General features: G+C 40.7%; 1 protein-coding gene across 7 annotated transcripts in view; it reads right to left on the reverse strand.

Moving 5' to 3' along the window:
* LOC113007774 (partitioning defective 3 homolog B-like) overlaps positions 1 to 17,600 on the reverse strand; it is a 224,447-nt gene extending 206,847 nt beyond the window's left edge. For 5 of the 7 annotated variants that reach the window (XR_013902453.1, XM_026144696.2, XM_026144694.2 and 2 more), the window contains exons 1-2: positions 16,356 to 17,600; positions 2,912 to 3,013 (exon numbers count right to left, since the gene is read on the reverse strand). Coding sequence is in view for 5 of the 7 variants with exons in the window: in XM_026144696.2 (XP_026000481.2) it covers positions 2,912 to 3,013; positions 16,356 to 16,472 (219 nt within the window). In the remaining 2 variants the exon portion in view is untranslated. Of the gene's footprint in view, positions 1 to 2,911; positions 3,014 to 3,343; positions 3,549 to 16,355 lie in introns of all 7 variants that reach the window. The other 2 variants (XM_026144699.2, XM_026144697.2) reach the window with 2 other exon arrangements.
* Between the last annotated feature and the right edge of the window lie 1,947 nt (positions 17,601 to 19,547).

Genomic DNA, 19,547 nt, shown 5'->3' on the forward strand with positions numbered 1-19,547 from the left:
GATCGCTAGCGACACAGCTATGTTAGCATAACATAAACAGTGAAGCTGGAGGATGAACACTAACACTTTTCCACTTATAAAAGTTAACGTGAAGGTTCCTCATGGTTAGAGACAAATGCAATCGCATGGCAGGATGCTGTAAACGGACCAAACTTCAGTCAGGAGAACAACTGAGATAATCCATCCACAATACGAGGTTAGTCATTAATATACTGCAACAACATGGGAATAGAGCAGCTGCCAGAGGATTCAACATTAATGAATCAATGGTACAGAAGTGGAGGAAGCAAGAAGAATGAGTTTAATAAAGTTTGATTTATCTGACTGCTTTGTTTCACTTAATATGCCTTATAATCCCGTGCACCTTATGGTGCGAAAAATGCGTACTGCACACTGCAGTTTAATGTTGCAAAGCACCTCTTTTTAACTTCAGTGGATATTATACATGGTTATGCTCAGGATATGTCAGCCCATTTCTACTGGAAATGCCTTTTGGTTAAACTTTCAGCAAGGAATTTGCATTTGCACTGTTACATTTTTATAAAGCTTTAATGTACATAAAAACCAGCTTCTTGTTTAAGTGAAAATAAATGGAAGGTTGTCTTTTTGCGCTAGTAATGTTGTGGAGTATTTTGTCTCGCATCAATTATATCGTCGGTTATATCGTTATCGCAAATTTTCAAATATATATCGTGATAAATATTTTTGGCCATATCGCCCTGCTCTAGTCACAAGTAACATTTCTTCAGGTCAGTCTTGGGCCACTTCATGCACGTAACCATGCACCAAAGCTGTCGGCATGCACACTGACCAATCAAGCCAAAAACCTTTAGCTAGATTCTCAAAAACAAAACTATCCTTTTAAATGTAAAATAAGTGATTATTTTGACATGAACAGAGGCACAAAGGCCCGAGTCTTAACAAACAGCAGTTCTTCCCACAGATTCTTACAGCCTCGAGAGAAATTGCTAACTACAGCAACTTTGTTCTTAATTAGTTCAGTGAATTTCCAACAAATCCTGCAGTATTTATACATGCTTAAAGGCATACAGTATGATCCAAGGACAGGGAAACACACTGTATCTGTACAATTTCTAGCCAGCAGGTTCTTCAACTTTTTTAGCAGTGACCTAAATGAAAAATTCAGTTATCCATAGGACACAAGCTCATTAAAACATGTTGACACTGTTTTAATGTGCGGAGCCACCAAGAGAAGGGCTCCGGATTCATTTAAGGCTCCGAGCAATCATCAAACAGCCCTTACTCTAGGGGATGGGACTGATCACATTGTATAATGCCAGATCTTTTAAAAAAGTATGAAAAACTTCAGTTTCCAAAGGGGTTAAATGACAAATGACATTCTTCAGGGGAAAAATAAGAATAAACAGGAATATATGGATTACGTTTGCCTCAAGTCTCCAAACGTGAATTACTAATGATGCTGCCTGACGCTGAAGGCGAGTTAAAACCTTTACCTCTGAGTTTTGCTTAAGAGGCATTATTGTATCAAGGGAGTGGCTTATATGCCACTGCAGCTCAATACTCTGCACACACATACAATGGCACACAATATACCAGACAAAGATCTCTACTTCAGCCTTTGTAACACTTTTGAGCAGACACACAGTATCATGTGCTCACTTCTCTGCGTAATCAGCATGAAACTGTTGTATCAACTGCAGTCAGCATTCTTTTACTTGCTTTTGCATTTGGCACACGCTCGCTCTCCGTGTGAGCTAGCATCAAACCAAAGAGCGAAGAGAAATACACGGGACTGTCATGCACTGTTGCACTGCGCAAACCAAAGTGTGTCCTATAGCTTTAGGGATACAGACGGTCGACCCAAAGGCAGGTTGGACAATGACACCTCTGTACATTTCCAAAAAACAAATTGCGGTGCAGACTTTCAGGTATAAAAGTATTAACTGTTTTGAAACTGCTCGTTTCAGAGGGTTAAAAGTGATTCGACAGCTTACTGATGCAGTTTTATGGTGAGGCCAGATTACCACAACTAAGGTGGATGATGATTTCAGAAGGCTTCCTTTATGAAAGAAAAAGCCTTTACCGACCTCTAACCAAGTCAAGAATACTCTCAATGAGGTGGCAGTCTGTATTCAAGAGGCACCTTCATGAATGGAAATAGAGACAGTTTAACACAAAGTGCAAACCACTGGTTACACACAACAAGAAGAAAGCCAGACTTTGGCAGAAAACATTTAAAACCAGCCTGTGCAATCCTGCAAAATCGTTTGTTATGGCCTGCCAGTGCAACTGTGCCACTAGTGTTATTAATGTTTGACTGCTGATAGACACAGCTGATCGCACAGCGCTTCACAGTGCAAATGGATGAGAGCCCAAAGCAAACGACACCCAAGAGTTTCTGAAGGCAGTGAAATGACACAAGACCACCTGATCTGGACCTGACCGAGCAGACTTTTTAGTTCCTGAAGGGAAAACTGAATTCACAGCAGCAACTGAAGGCGTGGAGAGAAGCTCAAGAGAAGAAGTATAGCATTACATTGGATTTTATTTTTAAATGCACAGTGGTGGTGTACAGAAGCAGATATACAAAAATTGTGGCAAATATTTATGAGCCAAAGTAAATACTGTGATTTTGTAACTGTGCACAGAACAATAGCTGCCTGGTGCATGTCTGGGGTGGTCAGTTGCACATGCCAGTGTAATCTGCTGTGCTGGTCCGTCAGGAAACAGGCTATTCCAGTTAAAACGAACTAACACATATTGTTTTCAGAGTTATTAATTAAGAAGCAGGGTTTCTGGTTTTTGGTTAAAATCAAATAAAAAACTCAAACCAGTCAGCTGTTCCATAAAAACATACACCAATCTGTATAATCCCATAATCATACTTAAACAGAAACAATAGAATATATTCTGCAGAGGATGTACTTACCTTGTCTTTGTCTTCCACCAGATCACTGAGTATGTCGTCGGGGTCTAGAATCCCCCCGTCACAGTATTCAACATGGTGCGTCCGAATGAAGAAATCTCCTTCCTACAACAAAGGACACAAAAATCAGTGACTTGTGAACAGACTTATCACCACATGATCAATTTACCTACAATTGTTTTTTAACACCTGCACACATTTCTAACAGAACACTTGTTTTGTTTTGCCCCATCAGGAATGACATCAGTTATCACAGACAGAGTCTCAGTCGTGGTATTGTCGGACTGTTAACCACAACAGGCTGGAAAACTATCCAACATTTTCTGTCAGAATCCTAAAATAGTCACACTTCAGTCTGAAGGATACGGACTGCTGTTAAATTACACATCACAGAGCACAGAAATGATGTGGAGTTCATCAGTGTTGCATTCTTACGTTTCTTTAGGGATGTTTTTCTTTAGTTGTTTCAGGACGGCTGCCAAAATCTGATATTAAACCGCAGCTGAATTACTGAGATGTTACAGGTTGTGCCCTCTGTACTGCAGAAGTTAGGATGAATCTTCTCTCTTGTCAATCCAGAAGAGAGATCTTCCTCGTCCATCTTCAGAGGAAGGTCATATTGACGCCCACGCAGTCAAAACTAAAGATGGAGAAGCAGCGTTCAGTTTCCAAGGTCCAAAACCAAGTCTCGGAAAACTGAAGTCTTCTCTGTTCCCAATGCATTTGTATTAAATTTACTTTTTATTAAACCAACTTTATCTTTCTTGCACTATTACTGCACTGAAAATGTTCATCTTTTTTACATTTGTAAAAAATGTGTTTTTTGTTCTCTCTAAATCATAATTATGCATTTATTCCAAATTCATTTCTAAATTGCAATTTTTTTGATATTTTTATCATAATGCTTTTTATTTCTCACATATTTATCACTTCTGAAACTTCAAGATTCCAAATAATTGAGAGTTCTCACAGTAAATGTTTTAAATATTGGAAATGATCCCGGTTCGTCCACTGTGCATGAACGTGTGCATTTGGTGTTATATAAATAAAAGTGAACTGAATTCAAACACCAGTGGTGAATTTGTGTGTGTATGAATAGCACAGTAGGCAATAATACATAACACCTAGGGCTGCCACAAACCATTATTTTGATAGTCGACTAATCAGATCATCATCCATCGGACATAAAACGTACAGCTTATTGCACCAGCAGCATCTGCTCTTATATAACTATCATTAGCTTACAGCTTTAAGTGTTTAAGGTCTGTGCTAACTAAAAATAAAGACAAGATGATAGTTTATTAAATTTTACTGAAATCTGCAGATTGTTTCGGTGAAGTTTAATAAACTCCTTGCTATCTAAAATATAACAGGACACCGGAGTAAATTCTCCAGCATCTCACACTTCTGATAATCAGCTGTCTGCTTGACGTTTATTCAGCTGTGTAAAAACTATAACTTTAATCTCAGCCAAACCGATTTACCCAGGAAAAAATAAATAAATAAAAATAAATAAAAAATAAATAAATAAATAAATACTTAAAAAAGCCAAACAATAACATTTTTAAGTTATCTTAGTGACTTATATATCATGTTTAACCTGAGTAGCGAAAGACGGCGGTGGGTTTGAAAACGATTTGCCGGGAGTCCGGTGTTCTCACGGCTCTAGTGACCTTGCTCCCGGCTAGCTATCGAGCTAGTGGGTAACAGACGTCTCCGAAAACGTCGGAGCGCTTTTGAAAATATGTGGTGTCCTGATAAACTGAGCAGATATTTGAGGTTTACACAGCTACATTCTCGCCTGAAAATATGTTAAACGTTTATTTTGTGACCCAGAAAGAATAATAAGAGTAATATTAAAACTAACTAGCTGCCGCCATTGTTGTAAATTGAGCTGGGCTGCGCTATGAATTCTGGGACACAGCTTCTTCTTCTTCTTCGGGGTTTAACGGCAGCTGGCATCATGAACATGCAGTGCTGCCATCTTCTGTTTCAGTCCGTTATTACACTCTGAAATCCTACTCCTTATTCCTGCGGCTTTTGTGATCTTACAAAGCTTCAAACGACGCGTCGACTATTAAATCAGTCGTCGACGATTTTGATAGTCGACGTAATCGTGACTAGTCGACTAATCGTGGCAGCCCTAATAACAACACAGATACATGAATGTAGCTTGTATTGGAAACACACGTTGGTCAAAAAGACTAGAAAGGCACTGTTGACCATCTGCTTCCTATAATAAAAATCCTCAGTTTTCCAAATTCAAACACAGAACAATGGAGAGAGGCTCTTTAATTTCACACAGCGGTCAATAAGTTTCACATTAACATAGTAATAAATTAAAATTATTCTAATTATTTGATGGACACCCACAAGAATCTACTGCACACCAACTCCTCATTTATAAAGCCCTCGCTCTCCGACTCCCCTTCTCCCTCAACTTTGCCCTCACCTTTGTTTCTTTGCTGCACACATCTCTCACGTCTTCCCCGAGGTGCCTTGTACAGATTACAGCTCTAGCTGGGCCCATTCTCTCTCCCTCCTCGCTCCCTTTCTCCGCCGTGTTGGGCCTGTGATTAATGACTTTGAAACTGTACTGGACAGCTGACTGCATAGAGCTGGTTGTTGAACAACATATTGAGACAACACACAAGCGTGCACACACATACTCAAGACAAATCACACGCAGCCTAAGGAAAGGTGCGACTCCAAACACTACAGGGTGGTGCTCCAGTAAATCACTCTTTCAGGGTCAGATGCTCGTAATGTTTTTCAAAAACTCGCATTAGAAAGATTTCAAGATCAGATTGTGTCCACGGGTATCACTGCAAGGGCAACATTTCCTTCTGTCAGTGTATCAGTCCAACTGATCTGACTGTGTAATCATTAAAAACGATGTGTGTGCAAACGCGTACAATTACAAAACTCGCCATTTCAGTGGCTATTCAACAATCTTTGTTGCACAAGCCTCTGACACTGAGACCATTTATGCTCTTCTATTGTCTGTAACTCTTCCTCTCTTCCTTCCAGCTGGAATTTATAGTATGACTCCGCTGTAACAATGACTTGGCTGAGACCCAGTCCAGATGCATGAGATAGATTTTCAAATACTCCGTTTTATTTTCTTCTTTCCCCTTGAGCACTACCAATCAAGGCTTTGGAAAATGTTAACTCAAGGACACACACCGAGTGCGCGTGTTTGTGTAACTGCCTGCGCTTTAAATTTTGTTTATTAGTTCTAATGTCCAGCCCTCAATCGGTCACCGTCACACAAACAGCGGGACGCCACACGAGCAATCGTACCTCGGGAAACAGGCGTGATGAGTTCAGCTTGTATTCTACTTCCTCACATCAGATAACTAAGCCGGGCCTGCTCTCAGTGTGTGGGCTGATCCACACCACCCAACTACAATTCACACAGAAGCCTTTAATTGTAACTAATCTATTAAAGCTCAACGAGTCATTCATCAAATTACAACAAACTAGCACAGGTGGATTTTGAAGCGCTTACAGCTGAAAACCCAAATCCATCGTCTTAAAGTTATCATCGATTAAGCCCTAAACAAACTCCAGCCTCCAAATGTTCCAACGCTCACTCACCGCTCTGGTAGCTAAACTTTGTTCTCAACCACCTGACCTGCCAAGTTAGCTCATATTAAATATAGCCCCACCAACGCCTACTAACTATTTTTACTACCAAGGCAGAAAAGGTTAGTCTGACAGCTTATTTTGCTCGTGTGTCTACTTGGATTCAGCAAATTGACATTTCGAAGGTTGATAACTTGATTTTCACAGAACACGGTCTTTAAATCTTTGAGCAAGGAAAGATCCTGTGCACAAATAGATTTACGGTGTAGTTTGTCTGTTTGCCAGCAGGATTACACAAACAGTACCAAGACAAATATCGTTAAACTTTGTGAAAAGGTGCAGGAAAGGCAGATCTTCTGCCACATTAACACTGAATATTAACGAATAATCATGTGACTAGAGTCAGATGATATTTAACCTGACAAGTAAAGACTTATTTGCAAATTAGAATTTATTATTTCAGAACATGTAAAGTACTGAGAAAGTACCACATCAGGTCGAAGATGAAATACACCCAACCATAAATCTGACATTAATCAGCTGATTCTAATTATATACACAAACTCATTCCAGTGGTTTCTGAAGAGACTGAAATGACTTGCGCAGTAAGTAATAGTAGTAGTAATAGGTAAAATTGTTTCCTGGTCACATGATGACACGCACCATGCCGTCTTTCTCCAAGTTACATTGTTACATATTCAGTGGATCAGAACCTTTTTAAATCCAACTGATTGTTCACGAAACTAATCGGCAGACTAATCACTACAAAAAGTGGGAAACACGTACACCCTGTAACCTGGAAACACAACGAGACACGCACAGTGAAAACAGCCTCGTTCCTTCGGCGACCTGCTGCTGCTATGAGGACATCAACGCCTGTTTGGGTTTCTCTGTTACAGTAGGCAATCCGTACGGCTGTACCGACGAGAGACGAAGATTCTGAGAGATAAGCCGTGAGCACACTCGTCTAATCTGATAAAGTGTCAGCACCAAATCCTGTCCCTCCAACTCTAGTGGTTTCTAAACCCGGAGAGACTCGCAGATATAAGTTTAAAGATAAGAGTTGTAAACACGCCGATCAAATCCAAAAATCAGGGGGATTAGCACTTAATGCAGTGTTTTGCCTGAGTCTATTTCAGATAATCTTGGGTAATTTGGGATATTTGATTCTCGTGACGTGATGTGGAAATGATTAATAGGTTGGAGTAAATTCCCTCCTGAGTGAAAACACTCTGTACCATCGCTCCCACTCTTATCTCTGAACAGTACGCCTTTTTAGTCTGCTGCTTAACAAACAAGTTTGGTATGCACGCTGCTCTCAAACTGAAGGTCGTGCAAATGAGTGGACCTCGATAAACCACAGAGGTGTGATTGAAGAGTCACGCAGTGCGACATCCACACCACAGCTTCAGCTGAATACTCGCCCACGTTTAGATCCTTATCCAGAACAGAGAGGTCTGAAATCATCAGACGTCAAGCAGGAAATGTATGTGTGTATTATATCATTTTATTATCGATAATTCTGTAAAGGCAGTGACTAATATCCTGAAATTAATTCTGAAAAAGCAAAACAATCTAAACTGAATCACCCCCCGACCTGCCTTGTGACCCTGCAACATCCCACACTTAAGATGGGCACAAGCTCACTTTTCAATCATCCAATTAAGCAAAGATACATTTATTGTCACGTTGTAACAAAAAATTCATGGTTTGCTTACACCGACTCGAACAGTTTGTTCAAACAAACCTTTCCGAGTCCGTTCTAAACAGTCAGGCTCAATAAACACATTCCTGTGGTTTGTCTACAGAGGAGGAGGCGCGTGTCTCCTCCCGGCCTCTCCCTCGCCCTCAGAAATAATTGCCTGTGCCGTGGCATGGGGCCAGAATGTTTGGACGATTTTATCAGCTTGTTTGGCCACGCCTCATCAGCATTCCTGTCCCGACTAATGAAACTACACTGTACACCCACACTGACGAGAACCCTTCCATACACATCCACCTGGAAATCCATATGCACAAGTGTACACACAGGTATAGTGTAAAAACACCACCTGCCCACAAACCTGACTGATTTCATTTTTAAAGCATAACATATGTATCATCTGGCTTCATCTATACCTTAGATTTCTTATCTTAGTCCAAATATGTGCAGTCACGTGGTTTTATTTATTGATGTTTTATACATTTGGACAAGCAAGTAACGGTTCATGTATTATTTTAGTTTCAGCGTGTCAGCCTGAAACTGGTTTTAAAAGCACAGGAGCGTTTGTTGCTCCTACACGTTTATTTGCAACCTATAAGTCGTTTTTATTTCTGACACACACCCGGTGCAGGTCCAGTTTTTGAAAATGATGTTTGCTTTTACATCCAACCGCTATGACACCAACAGCTGCAAAGTTTCCTGCAGATCCAGATCTCCTTTTTTGGAGACTCATGTCTGCTTTGAGTGCTCAGAGACGTCCGTATGCTGTTTGCAGCTAACAGTGAATTTGCTAGACCATCATGTACAAAGTGTCCCTTCAGTTAAAGTTGTTCAAGTAATTTGAAAATCCTTTTGAATGCTTTCCCAGACCCATATCCTTAGAACTTTTACTTTGTAGAACTAGTTTACCACATTACTGTATTACTGTATACAGTCAGCCAATAAAGTTGTTCTGTATATTAGAAGACTTTGTTCCCCTTCCTTGTCCTCCGTGCCCCCCTGGTAGTGAGCCAGGTTGTGCTAGAAACCTTTACATTGCTGACTCACAGCCATCTGCAGTCTTAACTTGGAAGACCTTAGAAAACCATTCAGATCTTGGCAGGACAGTACAGGCTTTAAAAGCAAAGAGAGAACACCAGGACCTCAGTGTTATAGGCTTAACCTTTTAACCTTTTTTTTTCTTTTTCCCCATTACTACACATGCTCGCTTTGGTTAGATTATTTATAATTCAACTGTTTACTTCATTTTACATGACGTGAAGATTCCAGCAACACTTAATAAAGCTGTTCCCTATTACTTTAAGTGAAGCTGGTGAAGTTGTGCCAGAAGAATTTGTTGCTATCAATCTACGATGAGCAGGGTATATAAAAGACAAAAAAACCCAGTGACAATCATGTTTTATTATCCACACACCGCACAGGGGTCCACAGATAAAAGGAACAGTTATTAATATTTTTGTTTGTTTTATTCTTTGTAAATTATACCAAGGTTCAAATAATACTGATTAAATTTCATTGTTCGCCGTTTGCTCACTTTGTTCAGAAAATAAAAAGAAAACTTCTCTCGATATGAAAAGCCGGTCAGTGTTGTCCATTATATTTGTTTGGCCTCCAAAATGCGAGTGTCCCAACACCGTCTCTATTTTAGTAGGACAAGGACAGCCTGCTCTCGCCCATTATTGCCCTGGTATAATTAGCAGAAAGAGAAGCACGGCATCAGTGTTTGGACTAATGGTGAAAGGATTTAGAGGACTCAAAATGTTTCATTATGTTTCCCAATGTCACAGACATTATTTAAACCAATTCGCATAATTCGGCCATTGCAATGGAGATATTATAGAGGGTTTAGAGAGACAAAATAAAGCCGCCGTCTCCAGTAAAGTTTACCCTAAAGGTCATATCAGTGTTTTCTAGATAAAGTCCCATTCATACATTCAGGCTGTTCAGTTAAAGAAAACTGGTCTCTCCTGAGCAGGATGTGCGTATTGGCATCAAACGTGGAACCTATGTTTCTAATAAACGAAACAATAAACGTACTTTTCCCATGGCGGGGATCTGCTTTTTATTTTGAAACTCTGACATGATTACAGAATGCCGAGTGTCATTTTTCTGGATTATACAGGCAACACCACCTGCATTTCACTTGTACTGGGACTCATAAACACACAGTCGCACACGTGTCTGTTTGGCCAAAGGCAATTAGGCTGATAACTTTCTGGCAACTCCCCACAAAAAACAACCTCCGCCTTCATCCCTCCCTCTTCTATCTTCAAATGCTTTTGTTCTGATTTCTTCAGATGGTTTATTAATCTCCTCACAGCCAACGCTCTACAAAAACCCTGCATATCACTATTTTTTTCACTTGATACAGTCATGCTCGGTGCTTCCCTTCCATAATTTGTGCTAGCCCTCTATGATCATCCATCAACAGTGATAGCTCTATATTATGCTGCAGCTGTCAGCAGGCTTGTTTGCTCTGATAAATAACTAAAGATCACAGCGCTCTCAGATCACTGATATATCGAGTGAAGTGGATAACAGTTAATCTAATGATATCTGCTCAATAAAAACTTACAGACTAATTGACTAATCTGTGCTTTTCTCTTAAAAGCTAAATGAGATACACTTTATCTACATGAGCGTCCTAAAGGCGTGCTACAGCTAACCAGTACTGCCAGGATCAGACACATCACACTGCGCTAAGCCTATGAAAAGTGCTTTAACTATAATAAATGGTTACTATTTGAATGGTAAAAATACTTACTAGGCATACACTGGCACTTTTAAAAAAAGACATAATCAAACCTCACTTGATTTTACAGAAGAGACTCCATCATGAGAATGGGTACGGTTCCCCCTCCTGATTCCTTTCTTTCTTTCTTTTTGCGTATTTGTCACACTTAAATGTTTCAGCTCAAACTATTTTTAATATTACACAAAGATAATCAGAGTAAATACAAAACACCTTTTTTTAAATGCTGATTTCACTTCCTAAGGGAATAAAGTTATCCAAACCTCCCTGCCCTGTGCGGGAAATAATTTCTCCCAAATCAACTGTGATTAACCACAGTTCAATTTCAGCACCCGTGCCCGATTACTGCCACAAATGACTTAAATAGATCTCAAAAATCAACACATCGTGACACAATCTAAAGAAACGCCTGATAAACTAAGTCAGCGTCATCGCTGTGATCAGTCCGAGGCTTCACAGGAGTGGCTGGCCTGCCAACATTATTCAAAGAGCGCATCAACGACTCACCCAGAATCAGAATCAGAATCAGAAACTTTATTGTCATTGTCATGAGAACAACGAAATTAAGAATGGTCCCCGATCATTGCATCATCCCTAGCAATATCAAAATATAAATAAAACAATAAAATTCAATAAATAAAATAGATAGAATACTTAAAATACTAATAAGATATAACAGTAAAACATTCACATACATTCCCACACACATGCTTCAGACCGTGCATAGATTAACACAAGAGTGGCGTGATGGACATTTTTTTGTAGTATTCAGATGTGTTATTGCAGTTGGATAACAGCTGTGTTTGAGTCTATTAGTCCTTGCTCTGATTGCCCTGTACCGTCTGCCTGAGGGCAACAGTTCGAACAGGGAGTGGCCAGGATGTGAGGTGTCTTTTATGATGTTTTGGGCCTTTTTAAAACAGTGGGCGTTGTGTAGGACTTCCAGTGTGGGGAGAGGGCAGCCAGTGATCTTTTGGGCGGTGTTAATGATCCCTTGGAGTGCTTTCCTCTGAGCCCCTGTGCAGCTAGTGTACCAGATGCATATGCTGTAAGTTAGAACACTCTCAATGTGACCCAGTAGGTCACAGAAGAACCAGAACAAGAACTGCAGGCCTCGCTTGCCTCAGTCAAGGTCAGAGTTCATGACTCAACAATAAGAAAGAGACTGGGCAAAACTGGAGAGTTCAAAGAGAAAACCAATGCTGACCAAAAAGAGCACCAAGGCTCGTCTCACATCTGCCAAAAAAAACATCTGGATGATCCACAAGACTTCTGGGAAAATATTCTGCGGACTGACGAGAACAAAAGATGAACTTTCTGGAAGGTTTGAGTCCCATTACATACTGCATTTCATAAAAAGAACATCAGAGCAACAGTCAAAACATGGTGGTGGTGGTGGTGGTGTGATGGTCAGGGGCTGTTCTGTAGTGGTTTCAATCAGACTCAGATATTTTGGCGTGACCTCAAACTGGTCATTCATGCTGGAAAACCCTCCAAAGTAGCAGAATTACAACAATTCTGTAAAGAACAGTGGACCAGAACTCCTCCAAAACAATGTGAAAGACTCATAAACACATAACTGTGTGTCCTCCTGCCAAGAGCGACACAACCAGTTATTAGGTTTAGGGGGGAAATTAGTTTTTCACACGGGGCAGGTGTGTTATTGTTTAAATACTGCATTTTGTATTTACTCAGATTGTTGTTGTCTATTATTAAAATTTATTTGAAGCTCAGAAACATTTAGGTGCAAAAAAAACTCAGAAATCAGGAAGTGGGCAACAAGCAGCAAACAGATCAGGCCAGAAAGAAAGGGGGGAAACTATTCACTAAACACATGATAAACAATGTATCTACACTATAGGGATAAAAGAACCAGTTCACACTTCTTAATATAAGATGTCTGTTGTTTTCAGTCCCGTTGCCACAGGTGTGTAATATCAGTCAAAAGCAGGCTCATTTAAAGAGCTCAGCAGTTCCAAGTCTGTTACTGTAACAAGTCAGTCTGTGAGTTTTCACCCCTTCCAAATATTCAACCATCAGCTGTGTTCAAACGTCATCTGGCATTATCATCAGCACCAAGTCTGTGCACCAGGAGCTTCATGAGATGGTTCACGATGACCGAGCAGCTCCTGTAATTATAACGTACGGGTTCCACACAGTGTTTTTTATCTAATGCCCTTCATTCTGTGCTTTTCTTTACTCATTTCGTGAAACTATGCATTTACAGGAAAGGTGAGAAGTGAGTCTACAATCTTAGTTTCACTGGAGACAAAGGGGAGGGATGTCCCTCCTACACTTATCTGTGTACAAGCGCCTATATTGTTTTTTCACGTATAACTCCAAGATGAGTGATATTACACACTCTCTACTGAATATAAAATTTGTAAAATGGTTATGTTTTACAAATTACGGTTACCACAAGCACAAGACCAATCGCAGCAACCCAGGCTTGATTCTGACCCAATGCCGTTTGCAGCGTCTCTTCCACCACTCTCCTTCTCTTCACTAAAAAAAACGAATAAAAGCCCCCAAAATAATAATAAAAACAGAATTTATGGCTTAGCATCAGTGTGGTGAACGAGTTCTAAATCCACATCCTAAAACGTGTTAACCAAGCTAAATTATGTACTTAGTGATGCGAGACCTGCCTTATCTCTAAAAAGAGCTTTAAAGGAATTAGAAAAAGTTAGAAAAAGACCTTTAATGTGTTAGTAAATAACAGCAGTTTCATAAAAAGCAGCCATATCGAAGCCTTTTGTTTCTTCCATCCTCTCTGTGGGTTAAACTAACACGAGTTTTAATTCAGAGATAAATGTGAAACTAAAATGATCACAAACAGGAATTAAATCCTCTCAGAAGCTCACCTTAAGACTACATTTCATGAAGCCCAACTCTTTTTGAGATCGCTCAAATGCAGCGCTAATGTCTGTGCTGTGCATTAGCTCCTCTTAAGCACCACTGTGGGAACACCTAACAAAGCAGCTGATAAATAGTACTGCCAGTATCAGTTAGCTACAGTGCATGCAGAAACACAAGATAATAAAACGCTTTTAATCCAAGCAGCATACTCTCTAAGTAGAGTGAAGCAGATAGGGAGGAAGGGGAAAGAGACAGACAGAAAGCTAGCAGTCTCTGTGACATAAAAATATGATTTGCCTGGCACTGGGAGGGAGGATTAGGGACTGGACCACTGTACAACACACACATATATCCTAGATTTTTAATCCCGAAACACGCTAACAGCCAAAATTATACGGCTACAAGAGATTAGTGTTGCAGAAAAATGACTGAGTGACAACAAGAAAGTCAGAAAAACACAGAGAGAGAAAATACTTAGGAAGAAGAAAAGGAGACTACAAATTCACCATCCCCCAAGAAGCAGAACTGGAGTCTGATGTCAAAAGTTCTGAAAGGGGGGGGTTGAAAAATGAAGACAAGCAACAGGACAATTACTGTGAAAATGATTAAGAGGAAAAAGGGCTAAAACCATTTGAGAGCACAAAGTGCAGAGCGAAGGTGGAAAGAGGAGGAGAGACTGAGACTTGCTGACAAAGGTGTGGGAGACAGCGGGAAAAGGGAAAGAAAACAGAGGAAGAAGAGAAGAGCAGGCCAAAACACACAGAGCGAGCATGTTCTTAGCAAAGAATTTCATTGACACCAAACAAAGACTTTAAACACTAACAGACCAAAGCAGCAGAGCAGGGAGGCGCTCACATCGCAGCACACCTCAGATGTTCCTGCTCTAGCTTCATAGCACCGCGCTAGATCTATGCTGCAGCCTGCAGTCCACCTTCCCTGATATGTAACTGCAGCGAAGCAGACCTCAACTGCTGTGACAGGTCTGAGAAACACAGCATCCGTCCACAAGGATGATGCCTTTATAAAGCAAATAGCAGTTTTATTATTAAAACAAAGCTTCCTTTTAATAAGTCAGAGCTACTAAAAGGAGACTTGAGAGTCAGTTCTTCAGTGAACTGTTGTCTAAGATTTATTGACTCTAATTCCAGCATGATCGGCTCAATCAGACTCGTGATAGCAGCAACACTCGCTGCAGCAGGGATTCAAGACAGTACCACACATCACGCTTAAAAGCAAACAAACTACAGTCAAAACAGTGTAAACTGACCTTTACTGTGAAAATGAAAATAGGCCCTTTCTTTGATTTATTCAAGGCATGTAGCCGCACCAATCTTTTCTTCAGACACATTTACTTCTAGAGGTAGTCATCATCATAGCTTCCATTTTCTGAGCTGAAGATGGTGACAGTTTCTCTATCCATACCCTTCTAGTTCTAGCTGGAATGGGGGTATCTTATAAAGAAGAGCTGCATGTGAGGGAGGACGTGTTCAATGAGGAAGAACAGTTTAAACAAAAGGGAGACGACGGCGCGAGCTACGTGCACAGCAATATACAAGGTGAACAGGAGATTTATTTGAGTAAAAGATAAGAATGATAAATATGATGAAGGGGGCAAAACACACAGGAGGGTTGTGTGGTGAGGGGTAATATACGGACAGGTGGAAGCGGATTAAAAAGGAAAAAAGGTCCAGGACGCAAGAAAAACAGGACGGCATCTCTAGCACTCTCTCATATAAACCCACACACACCTTCGGCATCTCTCCCTCAATCGCAGCTGAGACGATCCATCCATATGACTGCTGTGCCTTTTGAATAATGGACCCAATATGAAGCAAGTCACTGAGAAGATTTGGCTGTGTGATGGGGGTCATGGGGTTCCTGCCCCGAGAGCAGCGCCGGGAATCAACAGCAGTCATAAAGGAATCACAAGACGGAGTCATTTGCATTTTACACTCACAACTAAATTGGAAATGACTCGCGCCTGCTCCTGTCTGGACCATCACAATTCATATCAGATATGCTTTTAATTTTTTATACAGCAATTATGGAAAACCGGACCTCCATGGCTTTGTCTAATTTCCCAAGACTTTTAGATGTGAAAATCATATGGTCCTTTCATGATATAAAAATGACTGAGCTCTCGATTATTCTTTCATGACTTCAGGGGGAAAACCTCAAATGTTATGAAAGTGCTGTTTCATAAAAACTTATCTGTCTCGGAGTTCATGAAAATCTTAACACATTATTACAGAACTACTTCTTACAATAAATAATGGAGCTAACTGACAGCTCAAGGGTGAGATGGACTCGGAGAGAGATAAGGCTGCATTTGTTCATGCTTTTTGTTCATTTTTCCCAAGCAGAGCGCTCGCTCTATGGGGTATCACTGACAAAAACATATTTTTCTGCAGCTGCGATTTTTGCCACAGTTACAGTATAAAGATGTGCTGCGTTTAATGTGTTGAATAAAAGAGTCACTTCTCGTGCCAAGACTGCTATCAGGCGTAATTGCAAAGACAGGTGCTTTGCAAACTTCTCTACAGTACCTGCTCCAGGAGTTTTCTGTATCTCTGCGTGGCTTGCTGGATGAGGTCCCTCACGGTCCATCCCTCTTTGCATGGCACCACCACACCTGTCTGCCCAAATGTTACTGTCACCTTCATGATGGCTGCTCTCCACCTTATCCCAGATCCGAGCCCTCTGGATGCAGATGATGAGCAATGTTCGTAACAATGCAGGAAGGCCTCCCGGAAAGACTTGACAAGAAGGCAAGGATGTCATCAAATACCAAAAATGTAAAAACACAGTACTGGCTGTAGGTGGCTTGAACACAGCTGCATCCAAATAAAAGTTAGATTTCTAAAACCCAAACTGCTTTCCAGAACTCTCCACGGGCATTAGAGTCATTTTGTGATCTCAGTACATCCAGCCGCCTTCACATGCAAAGGTAACCATGGCTGTCGCTCCTCTTCTCGTCTCCTCAAGCATAGCTAAGGATACCACTCAGCAGGTCTGAACACAGCTTCCTGAAGCGTTAAACTACTGCACTGTTTGCGTGATGGAGCTGAGCGGTGTGTCCTGTCATGCCTCACGGCGGCTTAACTGTAGTTAACTTGTAATAAAGTTAGCTGTGTATCAGCTAGCTGCACTAGCCCCGGCTATGATAACAAACCCGGGGTGGACGCTTTCAGTCTGTCACAGCTCTCCGATCTCCACACGCTTCCTCCACTATCACAGATGCCGTGTTTCTACGTGTTTTACCAGTCAGACAAAAGTTTATCCAAACTTTCACATAACAGCTAGCCGAAGCTGGCTCCTTCGCTAGCTAACGTTAGCAACCTTAGCTGAACTTTGGAGGGAGGGATGCAGTCGGTCGGGCATCATTCCACAAGTTTTCCCTCTCCCAACTTTCCTTTTTTCCAAGCCGTCACTTGCATCCACTACATCCCGGACAGGCACGATAAGAAGAAGGGAACGCAGTTTTGATATTCGGCGGTAAACTGGGCGTGTACTGGAGCAGGTAACGGAGCAGTAAAACTATGTTTTGGAAAAGTTTTGAGATTCCTTCACTGCCGACCGCTCCTGACCAGTTCCTGACCAGCTCCTCCACCGCTTCACGCTGTTCACTTTCTTAAAGGGGAAGTGCTCCAATTAATGCTGCAGCTGGGAGTAACGCAGTAATGCAGATTCTCGGTTCTAGCCTGCAGTGTTAGGATGTTCAACTTATATTAACGAGTTAACCAGACCAGATGTTAGGGCAGCAGGCTGCTGACCTGCAGGTTTCTGCTTTCTCTGATGCTGGCGTCACTCACATTACTGCTTTTTATATGAACCCAATAATGATAACAAGAGCACACGCCTCCTCTAAGGCAGCTCGCTCTCTGCAGTATTTACTTTTACTGGACAGATGTTTACTTTGATTACTCAAACATTATGTAGGAGCAGGTAATCGATAATAGTTATTGATTTGTAGTAACTGGACATGAAAAACTTGAGCTTATTATATGGTGTTATCCTACAGTTTATTTTTAACTAACTTCTCTTTCTCTTGACAATACTTTCTTTAAAGGTATAACACACCTTTGGAGTCAGCTGTGAAATGTAAAAGAAAGGTCAAATGTGCACTACAATGTGATTTTGAGAATCCTCATATACCACTATCATTTCCTGAATGTTGGCAGTATAAACAAACACATTAGACTTTTAGCAACGCTTTAAAGATAAAAGAGAATTTATGAAAGTTTGACCTTATTTGACCTTAAAGGAGAGGTCAGAGGTTCAAGGTAACGTGATACTTAGAATCCACATATATACTGTATTATTCCCTATATGCCTATATGTTGTCAATACAAACAATAGCAGTAAGAAGTAAGTAAGTAAAATTCATTTATACAGAACTTTTTAAGACAAAGTGCTTTACAGGTAATATAAAAACATATCAGACAAAACAACATAATACACAAGAACTTTACCCAAATGCCCGTCTAAATATTTGAGTTTTCAACTGTTTTTTAAAAGAAGCCACAGAGTCCACGGTGCGTAGAGTGGTGAACTGTTTCACAGTATTGCTGCTAGGGTTTGGAAAGGGCGTCTGTGGAATAGCCAGAAGGCCACCATCAGTGGATCTAAGGATCCAGCTTGGAGAGCAAGGGTGAAGAAGCTCGATGATATGAGTGGGGGTCTCTCCTCATAAAGACATAAAAGTATGAGTGAGTGATTTTAAACTGATATCTGAAAAAGCATTGTTTTAAATAGCTCTATATACCATTATTATCACTTTGACCTTCAGTCTGCTGACTTTCAAGCATTCAGATCAATTCAATTTTATTTATACAGCGCCAAATCACAACATCAGTCGACTCAAGGCGCTTTATATTATAAGGTAGACCCTACAATAATACATACAGAGAAAAGCCCAACAATCATATGACCCCCTATGAGCAGCACTTTGGCGACAGTGGGAAGGAAAAACTCCTTTTTAACAGGAAGAAACCTCCGGCAGAACCAGGCTCAGGGAGGGGCGGGGCCATCTGCTGAGACCGGTTGGGGTGAGGTCAGAGGTCAGTTTTGACATTATGTAAATCTTTATACGTCACTTTATATGTGTTGATAAAAAACACCACACTTGTAAAAGTCATAGTTTCTAAGTACGTTGACCTTGGTGGACGTAAGTAAATTTTCATGGTTTGTTAATCTACAGCCCTACAAAGTTTTATCAGTATTCATTCATTTTGTCACGTATGCAGATTATGACACACATAACCTCCTTGCCAGAGGTGATAAAGTTAACTAGACTGGATGTTTGAGTAGTAAGTAATAATCTAAAGATTTTTGGTTTGTCCTGCTGCAGATGCTAATCTGATCCGTTTTGCAGTGTTTTGGCTGAATCTGGGCAGAGAGTAGTCCTGCACACGTCAGAATTCATCCATCATTCTCATTCAAATGAACCATGGTTTCATCTGTCCAAAAACATTGTGCTTTTCAGAACACTTGAATCTTATCAGGCTCTTTTAGATGTTTCTGTTCTCGAGCGTAACCAGTGGTTTGTGGCTTGTTGTAATCCTTCTGTATTTACATTCATGAAGGCATATCTTGCTTGTAGACTTTGGCAACGATAAGTCGACCTCCTTGTGGCTGTTGACTTGGTTAGAGGTTGTGAATGTCAGAGACATTATTTAGGCTGGAGAGCGATAGAAAACAAAAGGCAGCAGGAAACTAACTAGACTACACTGGGAAAA

The sequence above is a fragment of the Astatotilapia calliptera genome, chromosome 16 (assembly GCF_964374335.1).
Source record: "Astatotilapia calliptera chromosome 16, fAstCal68.1, whole genome shotgun sequence".
In the NCBI taxonomy this organism is placed as follows: domain Eukaryota; kingdom Metazoa; phylum Chordata; class Actinopteri; order Cichliformes; family Cichlidae; genus Astatotilapia; species Astatotilapia calliptera.